Source organism: Tachyglossus aculeatus, assembly GCF_015852505.1.
Source record: "Tachyglossus aculeatus isolate mTacAcu1 chromosome 12 unlocalized genomic scaffold, mTacAcu1.pri SUPER_6_unloc_1, whole genome shotgun sequence".
Classification (NCBI taxonomy): Eukaryota; Metazoa; Chordata; class Mammalia; order Monotremata; family Tachyglossidae; genus Tachyglossus; species Tachyglossus aculeatus.
The window spans coordinates 15,939,757-15,962,548 of NW_024044828.1; the positions used below are offsets into that span (position 1 = coordinate 15,939,757).

The 22,792-nt window shown below is 50.2% G+C and overlaps 1 protein-coding gene across 2 annotated transcripts; it reads right to left on the bottom strand.

Moving 5' to 3' along the window:
- Nucleotides 1-1,843: 1,843 nt before the first annotated feature.
- On the bottom strand, nt 1,844-21,445 carry USP18 (ubiquitin specific peptidase 18). 2 transcript variants are annotated; one of them, XM_038741333.1, is made up of 11 exons: nt 21,325-21,445; nt 12,703-12,961; nt 11,168-11,264; nt 10,368-10,513; nt 8,393-8,472; nt 7,929-8,075; nt 7,320-7,409; nt 6,680-6,847; nt 4,937-5,056; nt 4,282-4,331; nt 1,844-2,895 (listed from the first exon to the last, which is right to left on the bottom strand). In XM_038741333.1, exons 2-11 carry the CDS (start codon nt 12,851-12,853, stop codon nt 2,847-2,849), a joined length of 1,098 nt encoding a protein of 365 aa, XP_038597261.1. In that variant the 5' UTR covers nt 12,854-12,961; nt 21,325-21,445; the 3' UTR covers nt 1,844-2,846. The 2 variants fall into 2 exon arrangements, with proteins under 2 accessions (XP_038597261.1, XP_038597262.1); XM_038741334.1 differs by lacking the exon at nt 21,325-21,445 and adding an exon at nt 16,677-16,729.
- Between the last annotated feature and the right edge of the window lie 1,347 nt (nt 21,446-22,792).

Below are 22,792 nucleotides of genomic sequence, written 5' to 3' on the forward strand. Positions count from 1 at the left end.
TCAATGTTATTTTCTGAGCACTTACTGCATGCACAGCACTGTTCCAAGCCCTTGGGAGAGTACAGTAGAATGGGTAGGAATGTTTCTTGCCCACAGAGAACTTTCAGTCTAGACATGGAGGAGGATATTAAAATAAATTACAGATGTGTACAAAAGTCCTGTGGGGCTGAGTTTTGGGTTAATATCAAGGGCTTAAAGGGTACAAGTTCTAGCTCAAGGGGGATGCAGAAGGGAGAGGGAGTAGGGAAAATGGGGCCTTAATCAGAGAAGGCCTCTTGGAGATGTGATTGTAATAAGACTTTGAAGGTTGGGGAGGGTGGTGGTCTGATATGAAGGGAGAGAGAGTTCCAGGCAAGAGGGAGGATGTGGGCAAGGGGTCAGTGGTGAGCTAGTCAAAATTGAGATTCAGGTACGAAGTGAGAGTACCTTTGGAGTGAAGTATGGACTGGAGTTGGGAGAGACAGAAAGCAGGGAGGTCAGCCAGGCAGCTGAAGACAGGGTAAGAGCTTGTATCAGTAAGGTAGGAGCTGGGATGGAGAGGGCAGATTTTAAACCTTGTTTGATATTACCTTGTATCTACCCCAGTGCTTAGAACAGTGCTTTGCACATAGTAAGCACTTAACAAATGCCAACATTATTATTATTATTAAACAATGTTCTGAAGGTAGAACCAACAGGATTTGGTGACAGATTGAATATGAGCATTGAATGAGAGAGAGGAGTCAAGGATAATGCTAAGCTTATGGGTTTTGAGACAGGGAGGATGGTGGTGTACTAAGCGCTGAGTACAGTGCTCTGCACACAGTCAGCGCTCAATAAATATGATTGAATGAATGGTGTCTTAAGTGATGGAAAAGTCAGGGGAATGACAGGGTTTTGGAGGGAAGATGAGGAGTTTTGTTTTGGTCATGTTAAGTTTGAGTAATAATGGCATTTATTAAGTGCTTACTATGTGCAAACCACTGTTCTAAGCGCTGGGGAGGTTACAAGGTGATGAGGTTGTCCCACGGGGGGCTCACATTCTTCATCCCCATTTTACATATGAGGTCACTGAGGCCTAGAGAAGTTAAGTGACTTGCCCAAAGTCACATAGCTGACAGTTGGCGGAGCCGGGATTTGAATCCACAACCTCTGACTCCGAAGCCCGGGCTCTTTCCACTGAGCCACACTGCTTCTCAGATGTCAGCAGGACATCCAAGTAGAGGTATCCTGAAGGAAGGAGAAAATGTGAGAGTGCAGAGGAGAGAGGTCGGTACTGGATATGTAGATTTGGGAGTCACCCATATAGAGATAGTTGAAGCTGTGGGAGTGAGCGAGGTCTCTGAGTGGATAGGTTTAAACGGTAAATAGAAGGGGACCCAGAACTAAGCCTTGAGGGATTCCCACAGTTAGAGGGTGGGAGGCAGAAGAGGAGCCAGTGAAATAGACTGAGAAGGCGCAGTCAGAGAGATAGGAGAAGCAGAAGAGGACAGTGTCTGTGAAGCCAAGGTTAGATGTTTCCTGGAGAAGGAGGTGGTACACACTGTCAAAGGCAGCCAAGTCGAGGAGGATCAGGACTGTGTAAAGGCTGTTGGATTTGGTGAGAAGGATGTCACTGGTGACCTTAGAGAGGGCAGTTTCCATGAAGTGAAGGAGGCAGAAGCTAGACTGGACGAGGTCAAGGAGAGAATCGGCAGGAAGTGAGACAGCAAGTGTGGATAACTCAGTCAATGAGTTTGGAGAGGAATGATAGGAGGGAGATGGGGCAATAACTGGAGGGAGCCGTGGGGTCAAGAGAGCATTTTTTTTAGGATAGGGTATCCATGAGCATGTTTGAAAGCAGTGGGGGTAAAGCCTCTGTAGAGTACACAGTTGAAGATGGTGGCCAGGTAAGGAAGAAGAGAGGAGGCAAGTGATTGGTAAGGTGTGAAGGGATGAAATCGGAGGTCCAGGAGGAGGGGTTAGATTTCTGGAGTTGGGAGATCTCCTCTTGAGATACTTCCGGGCGGCAGAGGGAATGGTGACCAAGCCTGAATCAGGTCATCCTGCCTTTGCATCCCCCTGGGCTGAGGACTGCTGGGAAAGCAGGCAGCTGTGGCCCAGTGAAAAGGCACAGAGACAACTAAGGGGAAGAAAGCAGAGTGGGAGCTCCCAGGAGCTCCATCCTGGATGGAAGCAGCTCCAAACTTCATCTCTCTCATATCCTTCTGTCTATTGATGAAAGGTTGAATTTTTATTCTTAGTCCTCAGTGCCGCCTCCTTTTGGGTCCCAAAGGCCATAGTTCTCTCTCCAAAGCCTTCAGGGCCCCTCTGCTTCCCTCACTAAACTCCTTTCTCCAGGCCGTCCTTTTTCTTGACCCTTCCACAAGCCATCTCCTCTGACCGTCGGCAGCTTGGCCCCCATGCCTCCTGCTATAGGCAGGCCCAGGACGCCGAATTGGGGTCCCTACCCCATGCCCCTCCATCCCACCAAAAGTTTTGATTCTGCTGTTTGAGCCACTGCTGACTGCCTATCTGCCCTCAGGCAAGCCCCTCCGCTCCCCCTTCTAGACCTCCGCTTACCCCTCCCCTTCCCACAGGACTGTTGAGAATAAATAAGATGGAGGAGGAGCCGCAGACGCTATTCAAAAGAACACAGTTGTAGTACAATAAAGGCTGTCAGAGAAGCCAGTCTAGAGGTCTCCCCAGACCCACTGATGGGAACGATGAGCTTGTCAATGAGGAGGTGCAGCCAGGTCCCGAGAAGAGCTCTGTGTGCTCTGCACACAGGAAGCACTCAATAAATACGACTGAATGAAAGAGGCAGGAGGCCCCCTGGGAGAAGGACTCTTTGTGCTGTCTTCTGGGCCAGAAAAGGCCAGGTGGGCCTACTCGGGTTCAGACCGCATGTAAACCAGGAGGTATGCTGTTTCACCCCTAGGAGGAAGAGGAAACGACAGTGTCAGGACAAGAGTGAGAGAGTGGGGGGCTGTGAGGGGTGACAATGGAGATGAGAACTTCAACTCCAGTCCAGGGGAGAGGAAAAGAGCAAAGCCATCAAACTTTCCAAACACCACAACCTGCTCAGAGGCGGTCTTGCTGGGGAAAAGGGCATGGCCCGTCTCTGCCATCGGCTTATTGTGTAACTAAGGGCCAGTCACTCACTCTGGTCTCTTCGGACTCTGTTTTCCTATCTCTAAATGAGGAGAATAATCCCTTCCCACCACTCTGCCCTGAAGGAATGTTGGGAAGGAAAATGGGATCATTCGTGAGAAAAGACTGGGTTCCTATGAAGAAAGGACCCAGAGACATCAAAAAAAATTGTTTCTGAGTCCAATGCCGTCCCCTGGTCTGTCTGGCTCTTTTAAGCCCAGATAGGGATGCCCTCAAAGATTAAGTTGTTGTGGGAGGGGAGATGGAGGAGCCCATCCTTCACTCAGACACCCACCCACCCCGGCACATTACTGAAGTAGCCAAGGACCATCCTTGTTCAGGTTGCTCAGGGACCTGTGGCTGCCAATGGAGCTACGGGCTAACAGTCAGCATGGCTGCCATGATGCCACCCCCCATTCTGACATCTCCTCGGCACACCTTGAATGGCAACGCCAGGGTGCAGAGAGGTGGCAAGGTAGTCAACATGTCACCCGCTTTGAGGGTATAATCAGGGAGGGGATAAAGGCAAGGGATTTCCCTTCTGCAGCTTCTTTGGGAGATCTGGGTGGGCCACTTTCCTGATGTGCAACTAAAGGTCGTGAAGACCATTACACTAAGAGCACAGACCCCTTACTGGACTATGACCTGCAGAGCAGAGAAAATGGACTCATTATGCACTCACAGGCACAGCTCTGACATAGCTAAATGCCTTGAATTTTATATAGTTTTTCAAAATACTTTCCTATAGCTCATTTCATTTCTGCCCCCACAACATCTCTGAGAAGTAGGAAGAGGCAAGTGTTGTTCTCTCCAATTCTGAGATGAAAAAACTGAGACCCAGAGAGGTTAGGTGACTTGCCTAAGGTCACACAGCAGGTTGGTGGAAGAGCTGGATGATAATCCAGGCTCCTCAGCTCCCAGGCTAATGTTCTGTGGTTCCCCTGGACCACACTGTCCCCCTGCAAATAACCCCTTGGGCTGAAGCAAATGTTACTCCTCTCCCTCAGCTTCATTCCCTGCTGTCTTATCCCTGTGCAGGCAGCAGGGAGTCAGAGATCAAATCACGGAAGCTCAGGAGGGCTGGAACCTTACCCGTATGTTCTGTTTATTTCCCAGCAGCCCCAGGGACCCACCTCAAAGAGTTAATCCACTAACCCAAGATTTTCTTACCAGTACAAATTCCACTTTCCATAGGTACATTTGATGTCCTCCCAAGACACCTAGAGCAGCCAAAAGACAAGGAAGTGAGCCAGTCTACCCCAAGGCCCAAGGACCCTAGAGATCTCAGGCACCCACGGGGCAGCTAGTTAAAGGGCATACAGGGTGACACTGCTGTTACATTCACATCGAGATTCTCCGCAAGTGGACCGTCCCTTTGCTGGATTATCCAAGCTCAACCCCAGATGCAAGCCTGCCTTCCCTTGTACCTCTATCACCACTGGATCTTCCCAGAGTCTACTATCTGAGGGGTGTCTCCTCCTATGTCCAGTTTAGACCCAGTCCCCTCTTCTGATTGCTATCTGTTGCTTTTTATTTTCTACCACCTTTTTTTTTCCCTCTCTTTCCTTCATTGGTATAGAAAATTGAGAACTGGCTGAACGTGACGGCCCCGGGTCCAGTAAGGATTTCACCCAGATGGTAAGATTACCACGCATCTCCCAACACCAAAACCTTCACTCCTTTCTGTGCAAACCAGAACCCCCTGAGAAAAAAGCTCCTTGTCTTGCGCGGCCCCAAACCCTCAGTCAGGCCCTCAGCGAGTTTGGGGTGAAGTTATTGGATGAGGCTAGGGGGCTAATTTGGGGTGGCAGGGGAGGTGGCTCACCCAGCAGACGCTAGAGTCGTTGAAGCACAGCCACTTTCCGTTGGTAGGGTTGCAGATATAGGCGCAGTAGTGGCCGAAGTTGGCGGTCCCAACGTGGGCGATCACGGCAAAAAGTTCATACTGGAAAGAGACAAAACCCACGCAGCTCACCCGCCAGGGCTCCCGGCCCAGCCCAGAAGCACCCAGAGACCAAAGTCTATTGAGCTTCCTCCCTGCTGGGAATCCAGGACCTGAGTGGTATCCAGACATAGAAAACCAGGGGCAAAACAGGTCACTAGCACCTCTATGCTAGTCAAAGGTACATTCCCCAGAGTCTAGCCCCGGGACCAGTCCAGTATGGTGGGGGAGAAGCAGCAGGGCCTAAGGGAAAGGGCCTCAGGCTGGGAGTCATGGAGGCCCGAGTTCTAATACCAGGTGTGCCACTTGTCTGCTGTGTGTTCTTGAGCAAGTCACTTCACTTCCCTGTGCCTGTTTCCTCACTAGTAAACTGGGGATTGAAACAGCTGTTCTACTTCCCTCTTAGATTGTGAGCCCCATGTGCGCCAGGGACTGTTTCCGACCTGATGATTTTGTATTTACCTTGGTGCCTGGCACATGGTAAGTGCTTAACATATATCAAAATTACTGTTATTGAGAGGTGTGAGTGGCGGGGAGAGAATTGTTTATCCACAGGCTCCTTAGGAATGCAGAGGCAGTAACAAAGAAGCCAAATTAGGGGATTAGTTCCTCCATAATGCTGTAAACCCTTTAAGGGCAGGAATCACACTTTTCAAATAATAATAACTATGGTATTTTTAAAGCACTTACTCTGTCACACACTGTATTAAGCCCTGGGGTAGATAAAAGATCATCAGGTCCCACATGGGACAATCAAAGTAGGAGGGTGAACCGGTGTTGTATCCCCATTTTGCAGATGAGAAAACTGAGCCACAGAGAAGTTAAATGACTTATAATAATAATAATGATAATATTTCTTAAGCGCTTACTACGTTCCCAGCACTGTTCTAAGCGCTACGGGAATACAAGGTAATCAGGTTGTCCCACATGGGGTTCACAGACTTAATCCCCATTTTACAGATGAGGTAACTGAGGCACAGAGAAGTGAAGTGACTTGCCCAAAGTCACACAGCTGACAAGCGGTGGAGTTGGGATTAGAACCCATGACCTCTGACTCCCAAGACCGTGTTCTTTCCACTGAGCCACGCTGCTTCTACTTCTGTGTGGCTCCGAAGGGCCCCGGATGGTGCTCTGCTCGCCATCAGGGCTCATCCGTACACTTAATTTTGCCACAATGCTAGTTTGTTTTTCCCATTGCTGAGTTCTGCCACTCTGGATTCTAAGAGCACTGTGTGAATTAATGGGAAAGACAATGACTTTTGTGGGGAGGAAGGAGTACAAGGCACCTCCTCCCCAGCCCTCCTGCCTCTAAGTATACCACCGTCTGGCTAGCAGCCCAAGTGGTAAAAATGGTTCCGGGAACCACACTCAGAATGGTATCTAAGCACTGCCCTGCTCAGAGCGGGATGGGGCGGACCTACTCAAGGAGCCTGCAAGGGTGTGGGGAGAAGAGAACCTGGGGGGAGCAGCAGCAGTTTCAGTGAGTCCACTGCCCATCTGTGCCCTGTCTGAGCAGGGACGCCTCTGGGATGCTCCGGTTTGAGAGTGTCTGGGCATCCCGGGAGCCCAGTGCAGACTCGGGCCCCAGCAGAGGGAGGCAGATGCTTCTCTGACCAGATTAATTACCTGCCCATTGGCATCCCAGGTATCACACTGCATTGGCAAGATCTGGCCGAGGTCCAGGCTCTGGGGGAAATGCAGAGGGTGGCCGACCTTTTGGGTCTCGGAGTTCTTGAGCCTGAAACGCTGGAGATGGATGGTCAGTGTCTGGGGAAGGCTAACCAGCTTCAAGGTCTGAAATATAAAGCACGTTGATCCTGAAGGTTGGGGAGCAGGAAGCAGAGGATGAGAGAACCCGGCGGTGCGGTGGAAATCAAAGAGGACCGGCCTCCTTTCCAAAGGCAAAAGCTGACGTTCCTTCACGCTAAGGAGGCAGAGTGGCCTAGTGGATGGATCACGAGTGGTTCTGATCAGGAGACCTGGGTTCCAGTCCCAGCTTTGCCCCTGGCCCTGCTGTGTGATGGTGGGCAAGTCACTGCTGTGTGATCAGGGCCTCGTTTTTCTAGTCTGTAAAATAGGGGTAAGATATTTGTTCTCCTTTTAACACTGTGAGCCCCCATGTGGTACAGGGACTGTGTCTGACCCGATGATCTTTACTGAACTCAGTGCTTAGCTGAAGGCCATGGCTGTCCCTGACCTTAGGCAGAAGTGAGCATCAGGGGACTGGGTCACAGGTAAGAAGGGCTGAGGGACCAGAGGGGATTACCTGTAGTTTTGGTGTTTTCTCCCCACACCTCTCACACTTGCTGAGGCCCGAGGGCTCGCGGGGTTGAAAGAAGCAGCGCAGGGAGTCCTCCTGACAGTGTATCAAAGAAGGAAAAGCAGCGTGAGGCAAAGACCCCCAGTCCTGGAGCCTGTACCTTCAGTCCCAGGGCGGGGTGATAGATAAACCCACACGGATAGGGCTAAGGAGACCAGGAATATTCCCCTGGAGAAGAGGAAGATGAGGGACAACTGCGGCAACCTACAAGCCTCAGGTGCCTGTCTGTTGTCAGGAAGGAAAGGAGACAGGAGAGGAAAGAAGGGAAAGGAAAAGGAAAAGGGAGGAAGACTTATGGGAAATTTCACAAGGGAGGGTTGCCAAGGACTAAAATAATGCTAGGGCATCTCCCTGAGGCCCAGGGGAGATTCTTTTTTGTGTGGGGTTTATTGGCGGTGCTGCCTGGGAGCAGGGACTGGACCAGATGGCCTTCAAGGACCTTTCTGAGACATTATGACTTTATCCTGAGGAGGTTGAGGATGGTCAGGAGGAGCCAGGGCTCAGATGTAGCAGACCATTTCCCGGAGAAAGAGCCCAGGGCAGGAGGGCACTCACCACTGTCTTTAGGGGGTGCTTTCCAGCATCAAAAAGTGGGAGCGAAAGGGTGAGCATGTTGCTCCACCTCAGGGAGTCCAGGGAGCAGTGGCGGCACAGCAGTGATTCCAGCACCTGGATGGTGTACAGGGCATTCAGCCTCCCTGTCTGTGGGGGAATGAGAGGGCAGTTGCAAGGGACCTGGGGAGAATCCCCAAGAATCCCCCTTCGCTGGGACTCTCTGCTGCAGGTGACGCCTCCCCCAGTCACCTCATGGAGCTGCATTCCCAGACGGGCAAACCCAAAGGCCCAGGGATGGCCCCACTCTGGCCCCACTGTCCTTGTCTTTCCATGGTCCCCTCTAGCCGTTAGACCAGCAGGCCCCTCCCAGGCCTCTGAGGAGGAAGAGGAAAAAGCGGGATGGTTCAATTTCTTCCTCTTCTCGCCTCCCCTTTTACCGTGCCACCTAGAGTCAGGGACCTTACCAGCTCCGAGTCAGTGATTTGGTTCATGATCAAGTTCCAGAGGGTCTGGAAGAGCTCAGCTGCATCGTGCTGGACAAATCCTGGCCAGAGACAGGGGATAGGGGGTTTGGCAGGCTGAGGGGCAAATCTCCCTGCCTCTCTGCCCTCCAGCCTCCCGGGGATTTCCATGATGCCCGAGGCCTTCCCAAGATGTTCCAGGACATCAGCCTCCAATCACTGCAGTCATACACCCCCATGCACTGCCCTGGGGCCTGGGGTGGTTCAGAGCCAGATGGGGCTACCCTCTGATGGACAGGAGGGACAAAAGGCAAGAAGAGGAAGGAGAAAGGGACTGGAAGGGGGAGAAAGGAAGGAAAGCTTCAGACCTGGAATTATTAATAATAATAATAATGGTGGTATTTGTTCAGTGCTTACTATGTGCCAAGCACTGTTCTAAGTGCTAGGGGGGGATACAAGGTGATCAAGGTTGTCGCACGTGGGGCTCACAGTCTTAGTCCCCATTTTACAGATGGGGGAACTGAGGCCCAGGGAAGTTAAGTGACTTGCCCAAGGTCACACAGCTGACAAGTGGCGGTGTCTGAATTCGAACCCATGACCTCTGATTCCCAGGCCCGTGCTCTGGGAGCCACACAGACTGTAGACTGTGGAAATGAATAGGAGGCGGTATTGTGGGAAAAAATTGTTCCCTAGGATCCAACCAACCCTCCCCAAACCTGGAAGATGGAATCTGTTCCCTCTTATGGCAGGATCTACTCCCCCGCCAACACCATCAGCTACTCTACTGACAGCACAATTAGCATGAATCAGGTGCCCAAGGCCTTAAGGCAATACGGCCTAATGGACAGAGCACAGTCCTAGGAGTAAGGAGACCGAAGTTCTAGTCCCAGCTCTGCCACCTACCTACTGGGTGATTTGGACAAGTCACTCACCCTCTCTGGGCCTCAGTAAAATGGGGATAAGATACCACCTGAGCTCCATTTGGGGCCGGACAGTGGCTGGTCTGATTACCTTGAATTTATTCCAGTGCTTGCCGCCTCCCCAGGCAGCACTTAACAAATATCATCATTACTTTAGGGCAGCAGGTCTAGATTCATTCAGTCAGTCGTATTTATTGAGCGCTTACTGTGTGCAGAGCACTGTACTAAGCGCTTGGGAAGTACAAGTCGGCAACATATAAAGACGGTCCCTACCCAACAACGGGCTCACAGTCTAGAAGGGGGAGACAGACAACAAAACGAAATGTGTAGACAGGTGTCAAAGTCATCAGAACAAATAGAATTAACGCTCTATGCGCATCATTAACAAAATAAATAGAACAGTAAATATGTACAAGTAAAATAGAGTAATAAATCTGTACAAATATTTATACAAGTGCTGTGTGACCTTGGGCAAGCCACTTCCCTTCTCTGGGCCTCAGTTTCCTCATCTGTAAAACGGGGATTAAGACTGTGAGCCCTAAGTGGGACAACCTGATCACCCTGTATCTATCCCAGGGCTTAGAACGGTGCTTGGCACATAGTAAGCGCTTACCAAATGCCATCCCCATTTTCCAGATGAGGTCCCTGAGGCCTAGAGAAGTGAGTTGCCCAAGGTCACCCATAGATGATATCAGGCAGTGGGCCTAAAAGGGCCCCTTCTTCCCCACCTGGCTCCTGTCTCTGGCCTGGTTTTTGTGTCTGAGTGGCGGGAGGGGCTTGGAAAGGTAAAGGGTGGGTCTGCTGCAGGTTAGAGGTGTGTGTGCACACAAGGGGCTGGGATGGATGGAGCCCAGGAGAGAAGGGAGGGGAAAAACATGCAGGAGACATGCAGGCCTGGAGGCTGGTGTGAAAGGCTGCAACCTGGAGATGGATCTGGTTTAATCAACCGGGTCCTGCTCTCCAGTCCTCTACCCACCCACCCTGGTGGGCTGAACCTCCCCCCTGCCCAGCCCCGTGCTGACCCCTCCCCGGGCCCAACAGCAGCCGTGACCCCTTACGCTGCACGTTGTGCTCCTGGAGGCAGAAGGCCAGCTCTAGGGGCTGCACGGCTTTCCAGCGGCTGTCTTGCATCTTCTCCAGCAGCAGCAGCAGCTGGTACGGGACGCTCTGTCGCTGACGCTCGGCCCCCCATGGCACTTGGATCCTGCCACGGGAAGGGGAACAGGATGAGGCCTGGGCGAGGGGTCGGAGGAGTCGGGGGAACGGGGAAGGGGTGAAGGAGGGTGAGCCAGTTGTTCTCTTTCCCCGTCTGGGCACTAATAAGAATTCAGAGGAGAATCGCTCCAAGGGCCTGAGCAGAAGCTAAAGGCAAAGATGGGAAACAGTTCTTCTGTAGCTGAACCAACTGGGCTGGGCCCGGTTGAGAAAGGAGCTGGGTTGGGCAGGGCGTGGTGAGGGGTTAGGGTTCTGGGAGCTTGCCATTAATTGGTGAGGGAACCTGGTTGCCAAATGTGTTGTACTCTCCCAGGCGCTTAGTACTGTACCCTTCATATAGTAAGCACTCATGATGAGGAGGAGGAGAAACCGTTTTTGCCTAGGTGCACATTGATTTCCCCAGCCCCACAGAACTTACCTACACATCCATCGGTAATGTTGTATAGTTGCACTTTCCCAGGCACTTAGCACAGTGTTCTGCACACAGTAAGTGCTCAATAAATATCACTGACCGCCTGAAGTGAGTTCATAACCAGATACAATTAATGGAAAATTTCCAGATACATAAATCAGAGTGGGGCTTAAGAGAGTCAAACCCACTTTCTCCACCTTGGCCCTGAGGTCCTTGAGCTCCTTGTCTTACCTCTTCAGGATTCTGGTGAATTCCCGGTTCATAAAGAACACCTGGAGAAGGGAGTTGAGGCTGCATGTCTGTCCGATGTTGTAGAGTCCAACGGGGCCTGTGTGGGTTCAGGGGGAGGTGGGGATAGGGGGGCTGTCAGGACAGGTGGGATGGTCCTCCCTCCCCTTCTCCTGCTTCCTAAAGCAAGAGGCCAGGATCCCCAAGGAAAGGAGCAGACACCAGGAGTGGAGGAGGCACGAGAGGTGCTGGGAACAAGGCAGAATCACAACTGAGAAGAAATGACCCACAACAGGCAGCACCTCAGGGCTCCTTTAAGTTAATCAATCGTATTTATTGAGCACTTACTGTGTGCAGAGCACTGTAACCAATTGTATCCCAGAGCCCCAGACTGGAGAGGGCTTCAGAGACATGGAAGCAGGTTCTCACTGCAGGGGGGCTGGCGAGATTAGGACTGGGAGGACCTTGAGGAGATCAGTGATTCCTGGGGTCATTTGGGATGCTGGAGGCTGGCTCAATCCAGGACCACAGTACCCCTAGGGCAGCCCCAAGCCCCAGGGATGGGTCAGAACCTGGTCCCAAGGCTGATTGGACCCTCAGTGTCCCCTGACCTAGGCCCTGATCTGTGATGCCAGGCTGGATTCAGACTAGCCTCTGGCACTGCTTTGCAGATGATTCCCAAATCTCCATCCCCAGCCCTGATCTCTCTCCCTCTCTGCAGTCTTGCATTTCCTCCTGCCTTCAAGACATCTCTACTGCCTGCCTCCTGTCTCTCCCCATTCCCGTCCATACTTCACTCTGCTGCCCGGATCATTTTTCCACAGAAACGTTCAGTACATGTTTCCCCAGTCCTCAAGAAACTCCAGTGGTTGCCCATCCACCTTCACAAAGAGAAACTCCTTACCATGGGCTTTAAAGCACTGTCACCTTGCTCCCTCCTACCTCACCACCCTGCTCTCCTGCTACAACCCAGCCTGTATACTTCCTCCTCTAATGTGAACCTATTCACTTTACCTCGGATCTCGTTTATCCCTCCACTGACCTCTTAACCATCTGGCCTCCAGCCTGGAACATCCTCCCTCTTCATATCTGACAATTACTCTTCCCACCTTCAAAGCCTTATTGAAGGCACATAATAATAATAATAATAATGATGGCATTTGTTAAGTGCTTACTATGTGCAAAGCACTGTTCTAAGCACTGGGGTAGATACAAGGTGATCAGATCTCTTCCAAGAGGCCTTCCATGACTAAGCCCTCATTTCCTTTTCCCCCACTTGCTTCTGTGCTGCACACAGAAAGCGTTAAATACGATTGATTGGTTGGCAGTGGGGGCAGATGAGGACAGACCGGGCTATGGGCCGGGAGGAAAAAAGTTCTAAAAGGGGATAAAGTCCCCTGGGGCTAGGAAGATTCCAATTTTCACGGACAGTTCTGCCACCCAGCTCTACCAAGGCCGAGAACAAATAGTGCTGCTCAGAGACCCTAGAGTGAGAACCTGAGGGAAGCCAAAAGACAAACAGGAAAGGAGTTAGTGACCTTTGTAGCAACTCGAGGTATGGCACAGGCTTCTCAGCATCCCCCTCTTCTTGTCCGTGGTGCTGCTGTCTTTGGGCTTATTACCACAGGCGTCTGATGCTGTCAGCTCTGGGTGAGGAGCTTGGCTCTCTTGGCCGAAAACCCTGCCCATGAGCTGGGGCTGTGGGGTGCCCAGCCTACCGGTCTCGGCGTCCGTCCCAAAGGTGGAATTAAAAGTCTGCCTCTCGCCGTAGCTCCCACCAGCCTGCTTCGGGGTCACCTGTGGGGAAGAAACAAAAAGGGAATGGGTAAGGGGAAGAAGGAGGAGCAAGGATGGGACTTAGAGGTTGCCTGATCCAAATGTTGGATCAATCTAATACCACTGATTGATTGATTGGAGGGATGTCTCATTTGAGGAAGTGAAGCTCTCCATCCAGAGAAACAGTGATGAGGCCCCTCCATCTCCGTTAAACTGTAAGCTCCTTGAGGGCGGTGATGGTGTCTTTTACTTCTATTGTACACAGCGCTCAGAACTGAGTATGCACTCAATGAATACCATCAAATGAATCGAAGTAAAATGTCAAAATTAGTGCTAAACAGAGTCTTCCCTTAGGCTGCTGATACTGAAGGGAGAGAACCCCGGAACAAAATAAAATCTACAAAGCATCTTTTCCCCTAGGGGTTTAGAGAATTCACATTATAATATACATCATTCTACCAGAAAGGTGGAGAGATAGGTGTTATCCTTTGCCTGAGGTCAGACACGAGAAGAGATTTATGCAGGTGACCCTTTCTTGCTGTCATCTTCTTTCAGAAAAAAAGTCACAAGAGAAGATCAACCAGAGGATGTGGTAGGCAGAGTTGAGCTCTCATGAGGAGTTGCATGAGCAAGGAGCTCCTTAGAAAGAGAGCAAATGTTGCTGGCTTATAAATTTAAATGAGACATGAGAAGAGACAGAATAAGTTCCTGGAAGCACAGTAATAAGAGTTTCCCAAGGTATGAAAATGGCCAATGGTTCAAGGAACAGGAAGCTGGAAAAGAATGGGGGAGAAGTCCAGGGAGGAAAAGGACGTATTTATTGAGCACTTTCTGTGGGCAGAACACTGTACTAAGTGCTTGGGATTGTACAACATAGCAGGAGTTAGTAGATATGATCCCTGCCCAAAAGGAGCTAAAAGTTTCCTAAACTTTAGGCAAATGGTCATTTCCAGCTCTCTGCCTGCATTCAGATTTGGGTCTCTGACTAGGCACCCCGGGGTGAGACTCAATCAATATTTGCTGATGTTATGGGTGGTGGTGGAGATGATGATGATGATGGCAGCAGCTGAGAAGAATCTACCTGAGACAGGGTCAGATTACTGCAGGGGCTGATGGAGCTGCAGTCCTTGCACTTCAGACAGAGGAGCAGCATGGCCTAGTGGCTAGAACAAGGGCCTGAGAGTCCGAAGGACCTGAGTTCTAGTCCCAGCTCCACCACTCATCTGCTGTGTGACCTTGGAGAAGCAGCATGGCTCAGTGGAAAGAGCATGGGCTTTGGAGTCAGAGGTCATGGATTCAAATCCCGGCTCCGCCACTGGTCAGCTGTGTGACTTTGTGCAAGTCACTTCACTTCTCTGTGCCTCAGTTCCCTCATCTGTAAAATGGGGATTAAGACTGTGAGCCCCACGTGGGACAACGCGATCACCTTGTAACCTCCCCAGTGCTTAGAACAGTGCTTTGCACATAGTAAGTGCTTAATAAATACCATTATTATTATTATTATTATTATTCTCTGGGCCTCAGTTACCCCATCTGTAAAATGAGGATTAAGACTGTGAGCCCCATGTGGAACATGGACTGTGTCCAACCTGATTAGTTTGTATCTACCCTAGCGCTTAGAATAGTGCCAGGCAAACAGTCAGTTCTTAACAAATCATCATCATCATCAATTGTATTTATTGAGCGCTTACTGTGTGCAGAGCACTGTACTAAAAAAGAAAGGCAGCCTACACCTGCCTGAGTCCTGGCATGGTTGGCTTTTTAAGGGGACATCCCCCTCCCCACCCCAGCCACTGCATCCTTCTAATACTCATTTGTGCTAATTCCTGACCACCCCTGCACAGCTCCTCCATCACCACCACATCCTCCTCCTCCCCAGCTCTCTTCTTAGTTCACCCTCAGGCTTGACAACTGGATATCAATGAGTCCCAAAGGGAAATCAATAGGACTCATTAACCTACCTCCTCCTCTCTGCCCCCCAGCTTGTGAGCCAGGCCCCCTGTTTTAGGTATTTTACAGAAGCGGAGGTTTGGGAGTCAGACAAGCAGATGGCCGGAGTGAAGCGGGTGGGAACGGTTAGAGTTAGGTCTAGGTAAAGGTAGGACAGTGTGGGCTGATGAGGCCCGTTTTCACGTGTGATGTCACCTGCGCAACGTGGAGACTCCCAAGTTGCTCCGGCCCCTGGCTCTGGTTGATCTGGTCCTGCTACTCAGGATGGAGGCCAAAGGCAAAGCCCCCGGTTTTCTATTCTCCTGTGTTGGCAGTGCCACTCAGCAGGGGAAAATCTACCCTCCAGAAGAAGGAAGGGAAGAATATACTGGGCTTCAGAGCAAAAGCTGCAGTGGAATTATAAGATCAAGATTTGGGTTAATCACCACAAGGGGCTGGCTGCCCTTCAGTCTGCTGTATTGCATTTCCCCTGGCCCTTGCTGACTTAATGATCTCTTAAGATATCACTAGTGACGATTTTGACCTACTTCCCTTTTTGTGGATCTGAAAAGAGAAAGTCAATCGATCAATCAGTTGGTATTTATCAAGCACTTCCTGTGTGCAAAGAACTGAACTAAGTACTTGAGCAAGTACATTATTCATTCATTCAATCGTATTTATTGAACGCTTACTGTGTGCAGAGCACTGTACTAAGCGCTTGGGAAGTACAAGTTGGCAACATATAGAGACGGTCCCTACGCAACAGTGGGCTCACAGTCTAGAAGGGGGAGACAGACAACAAAACAAAGCATATTAATAAAATAAAATAAATAGAATAAATATGTACAAGTAAAATAAATTAATAAATAGGGTAATAAATATGTACAAACATATATACATATATACAGGTGCTGTGGGGAGGGGAAGGAGGGAAGGCCGGAGGAGGGGGAGGAGGGGTTCAGTCTGGGAAGGCCTACTATTCATTCAATTGTATTTATTGAGCACTTTTTACTGTGTGCAGAGCACTGTACTAAGCATTTGTTAGTTATTACAGAGTTGGTAGACACGTTCCCTGCCCACAAGGAGGGGTAGATGGAAAATAAAATAAGTTACATAAGTGTTGTGGGGCTGAGGGTGGAGTGACCATCAAGTGCTTAAAGGGAACAGATCCAAGACATAATGCAGAAGGAAGAGGGAGTGGGGGAAATGAGAGCTGAATCTGAGAAGTCCTCTTGGGGGAGATGTGAAGCCGGGAGAACGGTGGTCTGTTCGTTATAAAAGGGGAGGGAGTTCCAGCCCAGAGGGAGAATTTGGGCAAGAGGTTGGCAGCAAGATAGATGAAATCAAAGTACAATAAGTAGGTTGGCGCTAGAGGAGCAAAGTGTGCAGACTGGGTTTTAGTAGGAAATCAGCGAGGTAAGATTCGAGGGGGCGAGCTGATTGAGTGCTTTAAAGCCGACTCTAAGGGGTTTCTGTTTGCAGAAGTGGATGGGCAACCATTGGAGATTCTTGAGGAATGGGGAATCATGGACTGAACATATTTTTAGAAAAATAATCCGGGCAGCAGAGTGAAAAAAGGCCAGGAGGGGGAAAAGGCAGGAGGCAGGCAGACCAGCGAGGAGGTTGATGCAGTAGTTGAGGCAGGATATATGTGCTTGGATAAGCATTGTAGCAGTTTAGATGGAGAGGAATGGGTAGATTTCATAGAAAACAAGCATCATCAAGCAACAGTGCTCCAGAGAGTTGTTAATGGACCAAGCTCAAGGAGGGAGTACAGACAGTCTGGAAAGGTGGGTGCCCCACTGACCAGAGAGAGATAACCAGGATCCCCCTGGCCGGCTGATTCCTTCTGCTCTGGAGGACCCAGAGGACGTGGAAAGTTAGTGTTGGATCCAACATCCAGTCCTTTGGGAAGACGTTCCCAGCTCAATAGGGAGTCCATGTTGTCGAGCGTCCTTGGGACAAACCCTCATATCCAGACGGCCAGTTACACGCGACTTCACAGCCGCATCCACCTATGTGATGGGACACCAGAAGAGTCATCTTTGAATCTGGAGGAAAAATGATACCCTAACCTGTGTGTGTATACTTGAACATGCATATGCACCAGTAGGTGGTTGCTAGCCAGATAATCTTCCAGGCTGTGAGGGAATGGGGCAAGGAGGGGAGGAGAGAATGAGCATGGCCTAGTGGATAGATCCCAGGCCTGGGAATCTGAAGGACCTGGGTTCTAGTCCCAGCTCTGCCACTTGCCTGCTGTGTGACCTTGGGCCTGTCACTTAACCTCAGTTACCTCACCTGTAAAACAGGGATTAAGGCTATGAGCCCCAAATGGGACATGGACTGCAACCTGATTAGCTTGTATCTACCCCAGTGCTTAGAACAGTGTCTGGCACATAGCAAGTGCTTAACAGTTACCAGAAAAAAAATTTAAAAATGAGGCCATGAAGAGGAGGGTCTGCAATTTCATTTCTCGCCCACTCCGGCTCCAACCACAGCACTCCCCTGGGCTCCTGGTCACCTGAACCAAGGACAGTCTGCAGTGCAGCAGAAACACTAAAGTACTAGGAGAAGCAGCATGGCCAAGTGGGAAGAGACCAGGCCTAGGAGTCAGGAGACCTGGGTTCTAATTCCAGCTCCAGCATCCGTCTGCTGTGCGACCTTGGGCAAAGCAGTTAACTTCTCTGTGCCTCAGTTACCTCGTCTTTTAAACAGGGATTAAGACTGTGAGCCCCACAAGGGACATGAACTGTGTCCAGCCCAGTTTTCCTCCATCTACCCCAGGGTTTAGTACAGTACTTGGCATATGGTAAGCACTTAAAAATACCATAAAAAATACAGCAGGAGTCCCTACTGCCTGTTATCCCCACTAAATCTTTCAGATGAACAAATATTTGCAAGTCTGAACCCAGTGGGATGAGGCTCTCTTAGTGGGCATTGCTCCATCCTAAGGGTCATTTTATTTGTATTTTCTGGGTTACCGGAAACAGAAGTTCAGACACCTGTGCGTTTGGCCAATTGGTTCGGTGCCCACTCTGAGTACTCACACAGCATCTGATAGTGGCTTGGACCAATAGCTCCTTTTGGGGATAAATTCCTTTCTCCTTACTCACCACACTCTGGGGGAAGCCAGGCTCAAACCCACCCAAATCCAGTTTTGCTCCTCCTCCCCTAAACACATGAACAGAATGGCTTGTCTGAAGAGGGAGGAGGAAGAAGACAGGGAGGTTTGCCACCCCCCAAACCCATTAGCACGGAAACCTCTGAGCATTCCAGCCCACTAAAAGCCCTTCCCCTTTTGTGCTTTTATTAATTTCCATTTCCATCGTTACTCAAGTTCAGCCATGTGGTTGTTTGCACTTGGCATATCTGCCCAAATCAGCGGTTGATGACTGGTGATGTGTCAGTAATCAAGGATGTCCACGAACGTAACCGTCTCACCCTTCCTCCAAGCATCCTGGTTCCCCTGGGGGAGGTGGAGTCCTGGGCTGGGTGCACATCAGCCTGACCTCGGAATGGGAATGTTGATGGTCCTGGCATCCCAATGACTAAGCCAAACTAGCGGATTTGGCAAGAAGGAGGTCATTGGTGACCTTTGAGAGGGCAGTTTCGGTGGTGTTTAGGGGATGGAATCCAGATTGGAGGGGGTCAAGGAGAGAGTTGGAGTTGAGGAATTTGAGACAGCAAGTGTAGACGACTCATTCTAAGGGTTTGGAAAGGAAGGGTAGGAGGGAGATAGGGCGATAACTAGAAGGGGCAGTGGGGTCAGGAGGGGATTTTTTTAGGATGGGGGAGACGTGGACATGTTTGAAGGCAGAAGATGGATGTTGAGGAGGGAAGGGGCGAGAGTTTTTGTAAGATGAGCAGGAATGGGGTCCGAAGCACAGGTAGATAGGGTGGCACTTGAGAGGAGGGAGGAGATCTCATCTGAAGATACTGCTGGGAAGGATGGGAAAGTAGCGGAGAGGGTTGAGAGCAGAGGAGGGATGGAGAAGGGAGAGGGATGACTTTGGGGAGCTCAGAGGGGGATTGTGTCCAACCTGATTTGCTTGTATCTACCCCAGCACTTGGTACATAGTAAGTGCTTAAATACCACAATCATTATTATTATTAGTAGTAGTAGTGGTAGTAGTAGTAATTGGGGAGGACATAAAAAGGGCGGGGGATGGGAGGTGTCTACCACAACTGTGCCCTGAGCAGGCAGGAATCACCCAGAGGAGCTGACCTTGGGCCAGCAGAAGGGGCAGAGATGGCTAGGTCCTGCAAGGACAAAGAAAGTGAAGAAAAGTGGGAGGGGAGGCATGGGAAGGGGTCTGAAAGAGAACAAAAAGATGAGGAGACAGGGATGGGAGGGGACTCTGAAAGAGGAAAAGAACAAGAAGAGGAAGGTGGATGGCAATTGGCAAGCCGGCACGGGGGAAAAGCTCAGGCTTTTCCTGGGGAAGTCGAAATCAGTTTCCGATTTCATCAATGGCCACACCTCGGTGGGCGGGGAAGGGTTGGTAGGTACCACAGGAACTGCTAAAGCCCCCAGCATCTGGGAAATCGAAATCGAGGACGGTTTCCTGGCCCCAGTCATTTTTCTGATCCTCCAGAGCAGAGTGAACCCGTGTGAATTGCAAATTTTGCAGATTGCTTTCCATTTGCTAAACACATTAACATCTTCAGGTGTCAGCCCTTCCGCCCTTTCTCCCTTCCCAATCTAGCTGGAAAAATTCAGCTAAATTTGCAAACGGTGATCAAACCCTCCTCCTTCGCTGCTGGCAAGAACTGATGGCAAAGAAAATCCCAAACCAAGGTGGCTTCAGGACCCCAGAGCAGAAACCCCTAGAAATCTTTATATATCAAAAGCCTGGGGCAGCGTCTTCCAGCTGCCCACGATCTTCAAGAAGCTGCATTAATTGATTTAAATCCCTTAATTGTCCCCAGCCATCAACCGAACCCATCTTCTTTGCATTTACTCAATCAGTACTCTATTTTAAGCACCTTCAGGGTGGCTGCAGAGAGCCCAACTGCTACGAAAGGTGCTGGTTCGACTGTGTGCATTGCTTTTCCAAGTGGCTTTTGTTTCCCTGGGCATGAAATCGTTTGTACAGACATGTTGGCCTGGAATATCACCCACCCTCATCGGTGAGATCTCCTTTACCCCGGCTTTTGGCACTCACTACAGCATCCTTAACAGGGAGATGCCCCGAGAGGGAGAATTGGGAAAGTCTGGGTGGCATAGGGGTAAGAGAGCGATCTTGAGAGTTAGAGGATGTAGGTTCTAATTCCGCTCTGCTACTTGTCTGTTGTGTGACTGTGAGCGAGCCAATTAATTTCTCTGTACCTCAGTTACTTCATCCGGAAAATGGGGATTAAAACTGAGCCCCACCTCAGTTGTAAGAACAAATGGGGCTGTGGGGGGTTGGTGGGAGGGCTGAGAGGGTTAATGAGGGGTGGGGGGCGCCCTGGTGGGGTTAGCGGGGGGCTGGGGGGAGGGTTGGGACACTGGTGGGATTGGGGGAGTGGGCAGGGGCAAGCCCCTTCACTTCTCTATGCCTCAGTCCCCTCATCTGTAAAATGGGGATGAAGACTGCAAGCCCCACGTGGGGCAACCTGATCACCTTATATTCTCCCCCCCCCCAGCGCTTAGAACAGTGCTTGGTGCATGGTAGCACTTAACACCATTTATTATTATTGTTACTGTTACAGCCTAGAAGGAAGCATTTTCCCTCCCACCCTGGAAATGCGTGTGTGTAGACTGTGAGCCCGTTGTTGCATAAGGACCATCTCTATGTGTTGCCGACTTGTGCTTCCCAAGTGCTTAGTAAAGTGCTCTGCTCATCAATCAATCGTATTTATCGGGCGCTTACTGTGCGCAGAGCACTGCACTAAGCGCTTAGTACATAACAGTGCTCATAGTAAGCCCTCAATAAATACGGCTGAATGAATGTGTGTTTGAGAGAGATGGGGGTTATTAATAATAATAATGGCATTTATTAAGCGCTTACTATGTGCAAATAATAATGATGGTATTTGTTAAGCGCTTGGTATGTGCAAAGCACTGTTCTAAGCGCTGGGGGGAACAGGGTGGTCAGATTGTCCCACAGGGCTCGCAGTCTCAATCCCCATTTTACAGGTGAGGGAATTGAGAAGTATATTTATTACTCTATTTATTTATTTTACTTGTACATATCTATCCTATTTATTTTATTCTGGCGGTACGTTTGGTTTTGTTCCCTGTCTCCCCCTTTTAGACTGTGAGCCCACTGTCGGCTACGTGTTGCCAATTTGTACTTCCCAAGCGCTTAGTCCAGTGCTCTGCACACAGTAAGCGCTCAATAAATACGATTGATGATGATGAAGTGACTTGCCCAAACAGCTGACAATTGGAAGAGGCGGGATTTGAACCCCTGACCACTGACTCCAAAGCGCGTGGGCCGAGGGTCCCGGGGGTCGCGGGGGGGACTTACGGAGGCCAGGGCTGGGGATGCTGTTGGTCCTGAGCTCTTCTCCTCGCTGCTGGCCGTCTTGCTCCGAGGGCAGGCACGATCTCCTCTGGAGAGGGGAGGAGCAGGAGAGGAAAGGAGGGAGGCAGCCTGCTCAGTTTTCATTTCCCCTCATCTTGGTGCGAATGAAAAGTGAAACTTGGACGAAGCAGAGGCTCCAGCGGTGGGCGGGGAGGAGGAGGAGGCCCAGGCTGGACAGCAGGGCCGGCCAGATAAGGCGTCTCCCCCGCTCCCACCTTCCTTGACCATCCCGACAAAGGACTTTGGGGACTGCCTTCGTGCAACCGGTTCTCCAGCAGAACAGCCATCCTCCTCAGTTGTATTTATTGAGCGTTTACTATGTGCCGCGCACTGTACTGAGCGCTTGGGAGTGTACAGTGCGGCAGAGTTGGTAGACGTGTTCCCTGCCGGCTACAGTTGGCACTAGATTGCATGCGCATATAATAATAATTATGGCATTTAAGTTACTGAGTGCCAAGCACTGAGCATATATATGTATATCCTCAATCGTATTTATTGAGCGCTTACTATGTGCAGAGCACTGGACTAAGCGCTTGGGAAGTACAAATTGGCAACATAGAGAGACAGTCCCTACCCAACAGTGGGCTCACAGTCTAAAAAGGGGGGAGACGGAGAACAAAACCAAACATACTAACAAAATAAAATAAATAGGATAGATATGTACAAATAAATTAGAGTATAAAAATATGTACAAACATATATACATCAATCAATCAATCGTATTTATTGAGCGCTTACTATGTGTAGAGCACTGTACTAAGCGCTTGGGAAGTACAAATTGGCAACACATAGAGACAGTCCCTACCCAACAGTGGGCTCACAGTCTGGGTGCTGTGGGGAAGGGAGGGAGGTAAGATGGGGGGATGGAGAGGGGGACGAGGGGGAGAGGAAGGAAGGGGCTCAGTCTGGGAAGGCTGAAGTATCGAACTGTACTTTCCAAGCGCTTAGTACAGTACCCTGCACACAGTAAGCACTCAAATAGGATTTAATTAATATAGATGTATGTATATAGAGAAGCAGCGTGGCTCAGTGGAAAGAGCCCGGGCTTTGGAGTCGAGATCATGGGTTCGAGTCCCGGCTCCGCCACTTGTCTGCTGTGTGACCTTGGGCAAGTCACTTAACTTCTTTGAGCCTCAGTTATCTCATCTGTAAAATGGGAATTAAGACTGTGAGCCCATGTGGGACAACTTGATCACCTTGTATCCCCCCAGCGCTTAGAACAGTGCCTTGCATGTAGTAAGCGCTTAACAAATGCCATCATTATTATTATTATTATTATTATTATTATTACTTCTCTGGGCCTCAGTTCCCTCATCTGTAAAATGGGGATTAAGACTGTGAGCCCCTCGTGGGACAACCTGATCACCCCGTATCCTCCCCAGCGCTTAGAACAGTGCTTTGCACATAGTAA